At 39.7% G+C, this 12352-nt stretch overlaps 1 protein-coding gene across 21 annotated transcripts in view; it reads right to left on the bottom strand.

Moving 5' to 3' along the window:
- Nucleotides 1–12352, bottom strand: part of Kif21a (kinesin family member 21A) — a 115741-nt gene that overhangs the window by 25691 nt on the left and 77698 nt on the right. For 17 of the 21 annotated variants that reach the window (XM_060388797.1, XM_060388798.1, XM_060388801.1 and 14 more), the window contains 12 exons: nt 9439–9529; nt 8616–8742; nt 8060–8248; nt 7457–7656; nt 6622–6729; nt 5771–5839; nt 5348–5562; nt 5074–5227; nt 4707–4901; nt 4006–4107; nt 3160–3325; nt 2651–2671 (listed from right to left, as the gene is read on the bottom strand). In XM_060388797.1, coding sequence (XP_060244780.1) covers nt 2651–2671; nt 3160–3325; nt 4006–4107; nt 4707–4901; nt 5074–5227; nt 5348–5562; nt 5771–5839; nt 6622–6729; nt 7457–7656; nt 8060–8248; nt 8616–8742; nt 9439–9529 — 1637 coding nt within the window. The remainder of the gene's footprint in view (nt 1–2650; nt 2672–3159; nt 3326–4005; nt 4108–4706; nt 4902–5073; nt 5228–5347; nt 5563–5770; nt 5840–6621; nt 6730–7456; nt 7657–8059; nt 8249–8615; nt 8743–9438; nt 9530–12352) is intronic. The other 4 variants (XM_060388799.1, XM_060388802.1, XM_060388804.1 and 1 more) reach the window with 1 other exon arrangement.

The raw sequence follows: 12352 nt of genomic DNA, 5'->3' as shown, positions 1-12352 counted from the left end.
GGTTTGTGATTTCCCATCTTTTTTTTAAAATAAAGTTTTTAAATTTGAGGTGTACCTTTGTGTTAAAACGTAGTATACGAAATAGAAGTAATACAGCACCCCTGTGACTGTTCCTTTAGAAACTCTGGCTTACAAACCTGTATACACTTTAGATGACTTCCAAAAACTTAACTCAGATATCCCTGGTCAACAACAAACAACAAAATAAAGGATGCTCAGTAGGTCTGGATGCAAACATATGACTGATGCTGACTGCATGTTTTCTTTATGGGGGCCTCGAACCTGGTACCTATTAAGCATATATGCAAAAGACCCTTGGTCCCAATAATAGCCTTGGGTGGTGACAACTGTCAGATTTCCCTCATGCGAACTGCTGTGCTTTTATCCCTTGGCCTGCATTCATATGATCTCTCATGGCTGGGAGAAAACAAACAAAGGAAGCTCGAACATGGACTCCTATAGGCTCATCTGTGTCTTTTTCCTGATACTATAACTGTATATTCTTATCATTTTTTTCTCAATAAATATTAACTATAAATACAACTCTATGCAGGATCCTATGAGGCTCCTAGCTAATGTATAGTAGAGATATGGGTATAGTAGAATTCTTGGGTCTTGGGTGCCCCCAGTAGAGGTAGTGTTAACATGGAAAAAACAAAAATATCTCTCAAAAGTTTTAAGATCTTAAGTCTAGGGGTGGTGGTCCCAGCTTAGCCTCCAACCTTAAGTTTCATCATTATCAACCACATTCTTGTTTCTCCAGAGCGCTGACTCGCTGGTCAGCTGTCTCTCCCCTCTCCTTAGCTGTGTGAATCCCCCAACCTCTTTTTGTTTTAATCTGATAGCTCAAATTCCACAGCCTCCAGGCAGTTGTCATCAATGCTGGCACTCTGGGTAGTTCTACTCTGTGCTCTCACACGCTTTGCATTTACTCCATTCTCCTCACTGCACTGCGATGAGCTTGTCATGGTCTGTGACCCTCAACGGAGCGTCATGAGAAAAAGATTAGCGTGGCAACCACCTCTCGGTCCAGTTCTCAGCCTCAATGTTTAGGGTAAAATTAGAAAGCTGAGCACAGTTTATGTAAATATATTATCTATGACTGTCTAGCTTTCCAGTTGAATATCCATTTCTATTGTCCTTCCCTGCCTCGCCTCCACTTTCTCTTACTTAGACTGTAGCCCAAACCTCTAGGGAAATTCTGCCCTGAGTGACAGATTCTGTCGACTGATAGCATTTGCACTCTCTGCTTCTATAAGCAGAACACTGTAAAATTTAATACTATTCGTCAAATAAGCAGTCTGATATTTATCTACACAAAATGTCACTTAATAATTTCCCTTCTAGGCCATGGAACATGTGTTAAGCTGAGACACTACAAAGAACAGAAAGAAGGAAGATGAACAAGGACAATGAAGAAATAGAAAGCGGAAAATGAAGAGAAAGAAGTGGAAGGGGGAGGAGCAGAGGACTACAAGAAAAGGCAGGAACAGAACAAAGCCAAAACAAGAAGGAAACAGAAGAGGAGGAAGTGGGGAAAAGGAGACAGAAAAGGAAGAAACAAGGCTGGGGATGGGAATGTAGGAAAGGAAACACGTGTGCTTGACATGTCCTCCATAGCACATGGTGTCTTTTAATCAGACCTAATTGTTCCCATAGTCTGTTATTCATCCTTGTCATAGCTTGACAAGTAGCTTCAAATAGCCTCATATACATGTTACATATACACCACGGTTGATCTCACAGAGTTACTGTTTTCACGGTAACATGTGATATGCGAATCAAATCAATCCTGTATTTTATATGTATCAGAGCTTATCATTTCAAAAAGTGAAGATTTACTGTGTTTAGTCTTAATGACAGAGAGGGCTTACTACATTTAATTTTTGAGTTATTTTCCTCTTCTTTACCAATAAGCATTCAGAAAACTTTGAAGAGGTGTATAATTGGGGAAAAGAAATTTGTGGTCACATTTGTATAACTTTAATTAAACAAACTTGTTCCAAATTTAGCACTGTAACCTACCACTAATAATAAAATTCCTCCAGTCTCCTGGTTTTACACACATCATCACTAAGAGGAGGAAAAGATATGACCAATGAGAATGCTTCATATAGAAGACAGGAAAAAGAAAAAGGCTAAAACTTCTATGTTCAATGATCTCCATAGCCTCTTTTAGGCTGAAAATATGTTTATGATTATAAACATGATATGGTATGTTCAAATAAAGTCCTTGCATTTTACTCAATATATAAAATATACATCCCTAATCTTATTTTTAGAAGGACTAGATGAGAATATATACAAAAGAAATTTATGAGGTAAAAACAATGGATGAAAGATAACAGATATATTTAAAAATTAAAAAGGAACATATATTCCATGTTTTCCTTCAAGAAAGGGAAAGAATTCAGAGAACTTATGAGGTTGTAGAACTGAACTCAAATGACTATTAGCTCAAGCACACCTCTTTTACACATCTAAGAATTTCAAAATCAAGAATGTTTAACATAAAAGATTTAGTGGTTTTTTTTATCATGCAAAAACAGTGGCTACTAATAAACATTTTCAAATTTGTACCACAATTAGTGCACAGGACAATTAGTGACTCATGCAGCTGTTGGGTACACAGAAAGCTAAGCATACTCACCTTGCGGGGCGCTATCTAGATCTGGATAAACAACAGCAGGAGGAAACAAAAAGCAATACTCCAATCAAAACAAATCCAAAGTTAAAACTCTCACATAGCACTAGATTATGTACTGATGTTTAGGTATACCGAATAGATGCCATAACAAACACTTACAAATGTATTTTTAGCACAGTTAGGGATGCAGCGGAAAGGTAATGAAAACTGGTTAATCTTTTAAGTAACTTAACCAATTTAGAAACAATTTAAAATTCCTAGTCTCCTTTATTCATAAAAATCAATGATTTAATATGGTTAAATGGCCTTCAGTTGGTGATGTTTCTTTGAATGACAGTAAGTACTTCCCCCAATTTTTCATACACATGCAAATTAAAGTGAGAATATTTATTAAAAGCATAAGTGAGTATAGCATCTATTCAAGCAAGCCATAGAGGAAGGATATATAGATACGACGACCAAAGAGCAAAGCTACCATGCAACTCGTCTAAGTAAAATGTAATCCAAATTACCTTGCAATGCATGGCCTAGCAAAGCATCCAGCTCCGGGTTCAACTCCGCTTTCTCTTTTAACATATGAAATAAGAGTTGATTCTGTGTAGCACTGGTGATTTCTGTCTGTTTGAGTCGACCTTCAAGTACTTTAATCTGAGCTTCTTTCTGGGCAGCCTGAAGACCCTGAAACAATGACCACAAGAGTGAACTGTCTCACATCTTAGAAAACAGGGCCCACTATGAGAACACACTTAATGCTTGGACTTTGACATCAGACAGACGTTAATGGCCCTCTACTTGCTCTGCTCAGAGATCTCAGAGAAAGTTTCCCTGTCCAAGATATCATTACCCTGCAGACACCCAGTTCCTGTGTGTGGAGTGTTATGGATCACGGCACATGGTAAAGATGATTTGTGAGAACACGGTATAAGGGCCGAAAACAGGTCCAGCGTGAGTAGCAAGTGACTCAGCTGTCACTGCCTTCAACAAAAGGGAGTACGTGTCCTTCTGGTGACAAGTCAGGCTTACATTCAAAACGGAAGGGTGCTGCAACTGTATTTTTTCCTCTCTGATTTTCTTTTGACTTGTACCGAATTAGTAGCAAACCAATTGTGATACAAAACCTGTTTCCTTGAGAATCATTTATTAAGACAAAATGGGCTTCATTTCTTCTTTGTTTGCTGTCATATGCAAGCATAACAGAGCCAGTAAACCTCATATAGATGTTTACAGCATTTTTTAAAACTTTCTTTTCAGTTAAGAATTTCATTTCTTTTTGCTAAGAGGAGGGTTGCTGGTGAGAGACAGGCAAAATCGAATTGGTCAAAACTTAAACTTTCAAGAATAGGGGAGTCAAGTCTCACCTTGTTGATGCCCATTGACAGGAAGTGATCTAGCAAGTACCGAGCTTCCGTAAGTGTACAGGCATTAATGACAGCAGTGACATCCAGTGTCTCCCCTTCTTCCTACATCAAACAGGTGTGTAACAACCACTACTTTAGTCTGGACATATTTAAACAGAAGGCAAAAGGCTATTATATTTACTTCACAGTACCGGATAAGTCAATGAGGCTGCTCAGAAAGATATAACACGATTCCCATACTAAGAAACGTGATCTAGTCGAACATAGACACACCTAAGTAGTTAAAAATTCAAGGCAAGATGTAATAAATTACACATATAATAAAAAACATGTGTGATATAATAAGGAATATCACAAGGTCAGTAGAAAAATTCAGACAGAAGATGGTATCTGTTATATGCATAAAACCTAAGAATCAGATTAAAATGCATTAAAAATGCATAGAAAATACCTTCATATAAAAATTCAAAGTGCTTTTGAAGATATACAATACAAAAGTTCTAATCCTTAAGCTATTAAATATCTTTAAGATCCTGAGCATCATATAAACTCATACTTGTAGCATCTGGGATGTAGAGGCAGGAGGAGCAGAAACTGAAGGTCATTATTATGTACACACACAGAGTCTGAGGACAGCCAGGACTAGAGACCGTCTCTCAAAAAGAAACAAAAACAAGAAAAACTGTCTTCTAGGTACACACCTTTGCTTCCTCCATCTGCATGATGTTAGCTTGACAGTCAGCAATACTATCATTGATGTAATCGATATTCGCAGTCAGGGACTCCATCTCCTCACTGATGTTAACCACATTTTTATCTCCCTCTCCACTCTCCTTGATTATCTTCTCTCTCCTTTTTGAAAGTTTCTCTCGCCTTTTTGTGAGTTCTTCCCGTTGCTATGAAAAAAAAAATATATATATATATATTGGATTTTAAGAAATGATTTTCATCTACCCGTACAAAAAACAAACAAGACAAAATGAAACCATAGAAGGTGCTCAATGCTTGCGGAATAGTAAGGCTAACAGTCTGTCAAAGGAGGGCATGTCTAGTTTCAGTTTTCCATACCCTAAGGAGTCTATTCATGTCAGCCTCCATGTTGGAAATGGTCATCTTCTGCATGATAATGTCAGTCACCCGGCGCTCAAGCAGCTGCCACTTCATGCGGGCGGTCTTGGAAGTGAAGACCCGGCCAGTTAATCCTTTCCTCTGATATATTTTCCTGTAACCATTTGCAAGGATAAAAACGATTACTTGTGCCTTTATTTGATTGTTGGCAACCAATAACAAGACCTGTTTCACTTATGTAACACTCAGTGTGGACATGCAGAGTCAGCAGGACCTGGTTCCGTTGGTCATAGGGGTTGGTAATGCCTGGACCCTTGCCACAGGAATTCTCATTTTCTGCTGGGTGCCCGCCCTTGACACATCTGCTTCCCCTGCAGCCGCACCAGAACCTGGGTCCTGGACAGGGCTTTCAGATGAGCTCAGCTTCCGCGTGACTTTCCCCGCTACTTTATCAGACATGGGCCTCACTTGCCGACGGAGAGCTGTGACCTGAAACAGCAACAGAGGTTGATCTGATCTCCATCTGTAGGAATGCCCGTTACAGGGGTTGGGTAGAGAGGTAGAGGGTTTGTCTATCCCACACAAAGCTCTAGGCTTAACCCCTAGCACCGCAAAGTAAGAAAGAAAGAAATACATCATTTATCCCAAAGCCAAAATGTTCCCTTTAAACGGTTCTCCCAAAACTTGTGTACTGTACCTCTTCAGTTTTGCGTCGTAGAACTACTTCTTGATTTCTTTTCTGGGCTTCTAGAAGTCTAAGTTGATGCTATAAAATGAGATTAAATATGTTATAAATGGCCAACTGAAGCATAGTATGCCCCCCTCTTAGGCTAAAACACTTTGTCTCACTGCCAGAAAATGCGAGTTCCTAACATAATCTGGGTTAGCAGCCTGTGTCCAGCATACAGATGTTGTTATACAGCAAGCAGGGACACGTACTGAAACAGCTATCTCTGGGCTGCAGAGATGGCTCAGCACTTAAATATAACAACCTGAGTTCAAACCCCCGAAACTACCTGGTGGAGGGAGAGAACTGGCTTTTTAAAGTTGACCTCTGATCTCTCCACACTTGTACCATGGTGTGTGCAGGGCCATACGCTACCGGTTCATCAAATGGAAACCAAACCAAACAAAGCCACCCAACCCTACTCGGAAACAGAAAGCCGTCCGTATGCTTCCTCAACCACAGTGAAGCTTCCTAAGTGTGCGTACTTTTCCAAGTGCTTTACAGATGCTTCTCATTCCGTCGTTCTTAGACAGCTTAAGTATTCACTGAGGCATGAATTCAGTGCTTAGAAAAGCATCTTCTACCGAGCGCTGGCTATCATCCTGAGGCGATGCATCCCTGCACGCACCCCTTGCGATGAATCTGCCCTAACCCTTTATACTGCATTACTGCAATCTGCATGTAACAATGAATGTCATTTTGCCTAGCTAACGCCTAGTTGTTTTCCTCCACCTATACTTAGCTATAGCTCGAAATCTTCCCTCCGTTTATAAAACTGCACAATGCAGAGTGTTCTCACATGCCAGAGAGCCTCTACTCACGTCTCTTTTGCGCTGATCCTTTTTCAGCTGTGCAATTTCCCTGTTTCTTCGAGATTCCGTCAGTCTCGCTTTCTCCTGTTCTTCTTTCATTTGTTTCATGAGGCGAACCTAAGGTTAGGAACATACAGTATTGAACTTACTCCACCAGGTCAGTAAATTACACAAACGGGAGGGTTTTTTTGTTTTGTTTTGTTTTTTGTTCCAAATACTTCACGTGGAAGCACGTGGCATTCACTGCGTATTTTAGTCAGTTTGTGGTTCTGGATTATATTTCCAATACATTTTGCCAAATTGATTAGTGTCTTGATACTTATTATCAGTGCCCATGTGAGCCTGAACATGTGAGATGGCCTCTGCACGCTTTGACTCTCTCATCTACAATGCCCTTGTGGATTGTGAAAATTAAATGATACCTGAAGGTGCTTATACCAGAGCCTGGTACAGGCACTGAACCAAGTGTGGCAACTGCACAACATAATTTACTCACTTCTTACGTCATCTCTCTACGGTAATTTCAGGGAAAGTGCCTTGATTTTGGTACAAAATTTATGATAATTTATGAAAAACTGATACAAGCGTTCACATGATCTCTTTGGCTTTGTGCTTCTCCAGGCAAGAAAATGATATATACCCAACTCCAGATGTTGTCTCTTAGGTGAATGAGAGTACATTCAGAGAGACATATACTGGAAGCCAAACATCTGTTTATAGCTTAAGATGTCGGTAAATACCGTGAGTTATTATTTTATGGGCTCGGGAAATAACCACAGTGATAGTTCAATTCCAAGATATAAAGCCTGAAGCCATCCAAGACGAATTAGAGCCGTGTCCGCACCTTTGTTTTCTTCATTTCCACGACATCCTGCTGCAGCTTCTTCAGCTGTTTTTCATACTGAGACTGGTTTCTCAGCAGCCTGGCATGCTCCTTCTGGGCTGTCTGAAGTCGCTGAAGCTCTTTGTTCATGGCGTGGAGCTTCTTTTCATACTCGCACTTGACCTTCTTGGCCTTTTCTTCTGAGTATGACTCCACTGAGCCTGGGTGCACATAAGGGCATAAGCGCATTGTTTCCGCTTTTGATGTTTGTTTTGTTTTTTAAATTTATTTTGTATATGAGTGCCTAATCTGCATGCCAGAAGAGGGCATCATCAGATCCCATTCCAGCTGGTTGTGAGCCAGCATGTGATTGCTGGGAATTGAACTCAAGACTCTAGAAGAGCAGACAGTACTCTTTACCACTAAGCCATCTCTCCAGCCCCAAATGCATTGTTTCTGTGGGACACAGAATTTCTTTTGCAGACTCAGAACAAACACTCATTTCCCGGGACTCAAGGATGTCTGAGCTCCCTTGGAGATTTTGGCTCATTTCTGTTTTATTATCTATGCAAGACATTTAACGATCACTAAGCTTTTAGACTGAAGACGCCACAGAGGACCCACCTAAGTTCTGGAGCACCTGGTCCCTCTCCAGCTGTGTGTCCCGGATCTTATGCTGCAGCATCATCAGCTTCTCCTCATACTGCCTTTTCAGCGTCTGCAGACGTCTCTGGCTGTTTTCTAGTTCATCAATCAGCTTCTGCTTAATTGCAATTTCACACGTGATGTTTGCTAAGTCGGCTTGATAGTTAGCTATTCTCGGAAGATAAAGAGACCGAAAGAAGGCCAAAAGATAATCATTGCACCAAGCAAGAATGCAAAGCCATTATCTACATTCAGCAGCTTTGTGGGAATTTTCCCGGGCGTACCATAGTCTAAAAAGACAGACTGTTCACAGATGCTGCATCATACACCAAAGAAATGTGGAAACCACACTGTGACTAAATCTAGCACAGAAAGGAACGTCTCTTCTGCCTACAGCATGCATGAGTCTAGGGTGGTCTTACAAGTTGGGAAAATTGCCTTCACTGGGGATAAAATAGGAAATGTTGAGTTTCCCACCAACACCTGAGCAGCTTATGATTAGGATTTTTCTGCCTTCATGCTAAGGGGCAGGTACCTTTTTCATCTGATTCGGAATCTGACTCGTCAGAGCTATCTCCTCCTTCAATGTCATCCTCTTCCTCATCTTCATCGTCCTCCTCTTCTTCCTCATCCTCATGATCACTTACTTCTTGATTCTCTTCCTGAAATGTGATTTGTGACTATTAATAGCACAGTACTGGCAAGCGAACTGATCACCTCAGTAAGAGATGCTAGAGTATACACGAGTCTATCAAGTGTGAGTGTGCGTGTGTGTGTGCATGTACACATGTGTATGCGCGTGTGTGCATGCTCCTGCGTGGTGTGTGCACTAAGGATTATAAGCGCAGATGCCAGAGCAGGATGTCCAGTGTCCTCCTCTATGACTTTCCACAGGGCCTGCCACTCAATCTGAAATCTCTGTTTCGGTTACACTGGCAGCCAGTGAGCTCCCAGGTTCTATCTGTCCAGACTCCCCACCTTGAGTTACAGACCGTGACCAGCTTTGACAGAGATACCAGGGATCTGAGGAAGTCCTCATTCTCACCCATGGAAAGTGCTTCTGCCCGCTAAGCTACCTCCCCAGACACTGGATTTAGCTTTTCTTTAGTTCAAAATCACTACTAAGGTTATTGAGCAATAACTTTGCCTAAAAGACTTCTTCATCTCTCACGGCACCCTATCTGCACACACACACACAATTCTCACAAAGCACCACACTGAGACTTGCCAGGACTTCACAGTTCACAATTCTGAAGCAAAGTCTTCAAGGAAAGAGGAAACCATGGGTATAATAAGCACTTCCTTTTGTTCATATAAGTTAGTGACTACAATTTCTAAGTTTATTCTCCCATTCTTACCACTTCTAATTCATTGTTTTCTTTTTCTGAGACACCCTTTTCTTCTTTCTTCTCCTGGTCGGTGTCTGTATTATCCTCTTTCCCAGCCACACTTTAAAAAAAAGAAAATATGAGATAAGCACAAAGGGAAAGTCTTTACTTTTTTTTCCTCAGAACTTTTTAAAAACATTGACAGTTTGTAAAAAACAAAAGGAAAGGGTTAATCACTTAACTAAGCAACGCTTCCCTGTCTGATGAGTACAGAAAACCAGATCTCACCACTTGACCAACAATATAGTAACTACATCACTGAAGGAAGCTTTTCTTCTAGTAATACTGACCCCAGGTCACAGAGCGAAGTGTTGGATCAGCTGAGACAGCTAAGCCACCACACAGAAGCAGCCGATTAACTGCAACGCACTACAGCTTAAATATAACAGAAGCCAACACAGGAAGTTTGGGCTCCCTATCTGAATTCATGAAAACTTTTTTCACATAAACAGAAAGCGATACAATGATTCTCATAGTCTAATAATTGGAAAGGTTCCAAATCATTCTGCCCACAGGGAGTTGGCCTGCATGGGCCGTGTCCATCATTTCTGGGGTCTTTTCACAGCATAGACTGGTTTCTCATGTTCTCTCAGAGTGGGTCTTTGATTTCCAAAACTGTCTAAAGTTTAGGCTGCCCTCTTACTGAATCAGAAATTCCAGGTTCTACCACAAGTGTCACCATAAAAACTTAAGCCTTTCTCTTCAGAGATGCCTACAGATATAATTACACAATGGTCATGGCTAAATTCAGCTCTGGTAGTCTCAAGTAAAGGTAAATGACTACTGTGAGTGAACTTTTTGCATACCCAAATCACTCTGATCTTTCTTGCATTCACTAAGCATGCACAGAAGATACACTTCAGCTCACTAGACTCATACATTTAAGAAAAATAGTGTTCATACAGCAAATCTTAAGTAATCCATAGGGTTTGTGTTGTAGTGGAATTTTAAAATCATGAAGGTTAAAAAGAATATTCAAGTTAAGGCAATATTTCCAAACAAAATCCCCCTAGAAAGAACATTATGATAGCCACTGTTTCCATGTCTGTTACATTAAAGAGCTTGCTGGTTGATACTTGGATTTATTTCTAGGTTATAAAAATAAGTAATTTGACCTCATTTGGGCCCTGTTATTATTATTTAACTCTAACATTTAACTCCAGGTCCTTATTCTTATATGTAGTTTTATACTCAGAACAATATGACTATATCTTCCTCCTAAGTACTTTCCAGTTTTTGTTTGTTAACATGATTATTTATTTGCTGTCATTCTCACTGAACTAAAAGTCTCTTGAGAATAAGAATCATATGTAGATGACTTATCATTCATTTACCCAGGGCCTACACATTATAAATTACGCTACTATTTTTTAAATAAATCAATCCCTGTGAATTATGTGAACAGCTGTGTTTGAGTAGTCCTGTGTATCTCACATACCAATTAAGTTAGAATGGAAAAGTACGGTTTGATACATTATAAAGATGCAGAGAAGACAGTATGGCCTTTGGAATGAGAAGTAAAAGCCAATAAGAATGGCAGTAAAATAGTCATAATTGGAGTCAAAAAAACTGCAAATGATTTTCATGAATGTCATTAAATCACTGTATTAGAGGAAAATAAACTAGGAGAAAGCTAGGAACTATTCAGGGTGAACTAGTGTAACAAGCTCGATCATTTTCAAAGGCCAGTAATACATACTAAAAACTACTGTACTAGAAACTGAGACCCAAGATTTAATGCATGAAAAGGATGTGTGAGGGAAAGGGACACACATTTCCCATTAGGTCTCCTCCTCGTCATGCTGTCCCCTTTCTCACTCACCACTAGTGTAGTGTATTATCTCCACTATACTTGGTTCTTATATTTCCGTATCATCTAAAGTCCCTTTTTCTTAGGAATATGGCTACCCATCTTTATTATGAATGCTTGGCTAACACACAAGTAGCTAATACCCAGCCTAATGAATGTTGTCATTGACTTATATCTCCAATCATAAATTCTCCTTGCACTCTGACACAGAAAACTCAGCACCATAGCTATATTCTAATATGCTTCTGAGAATTACTGTTAAAGCTGAAGCTTTAAAGGTGATACTAATAAATGCTGTATCTCAAGGACTCAATTTTTCTTTGATAAAGGTTAACAAATTGATACTCTGAATAGCTACCTAAAGAACGATGAATCATTTTTTTAATTAAATTTATGCTTTACACAAAATCAGGATTGTGGGAACTGGAAGGAAGATAAACAATTAACCTTTTCATCTGGCAAATAAAGAAGGAAACTGTGGCCTTGAATCGCTTTCCACACAAGGGACTAAGAGCAGATGTCCTGACTCTCAGAGTGAATCACCCACACCCCAGGAGCTTGTCAGTACAGAAGGGCAGGCTCCACCTCTGTGTTCCTGACTCCGATCTTCATTTCACTGAAAGAGATGTGTGCTCATGACTGAGACATAGTCCTGCTGTGTAGTAGCCCTGCTGCTACTGTCCTCTGTCATCATGCGTAGTCGGAAGCAGCTTAGACTCACTAAGTCCGTATGTCCATTTAAGAAACTGATTAATTTAGTAACATGTTTCCAGCATATATTTAAAGGTTCATTGTATTGTGAGGTTTCCAACTAGGAGAAATTCTGTATTTGTAATTTTTTGGTTCTGCTGGTAAATACATTGTCCTAAATTAATGACGCTTAGGTGAGTTCCAGTGTGAGCTACAGATAATTAGGATCACCTTCTAGTTACGGGATACTTTTTAACATTATAAATTATAGAATGTAAGCTCAGAAACTACACTCAACATAGTATATCGAGTGTAATTAAGGGTAAACTACTATAAAGTAATTTACGATTTAATTCATTTAAAGTAAATCAATCATTTAACTAC

This window comes from Meriones unguiculatus, chromosome 8, assembly GCF_030254825.1.
Source record: "Meriones unguiculatus strain TT.TT164.6M chromosome 8, Bangor_MerUng_6.1, whole genome shotgun sequence".
Taxonomy (NCBI): domain Eukaryota; kingdom Metazoa; phylum Chordata; class Mammalia; order Rodentia; family Muridae; genus Meriones; species Meriones unguiculatus.
The sequence above is the reverse complement of the archived record's forward strand: the minus strand, read 5'-3'. Positions and strand labels throughout refer to the sequence as shown.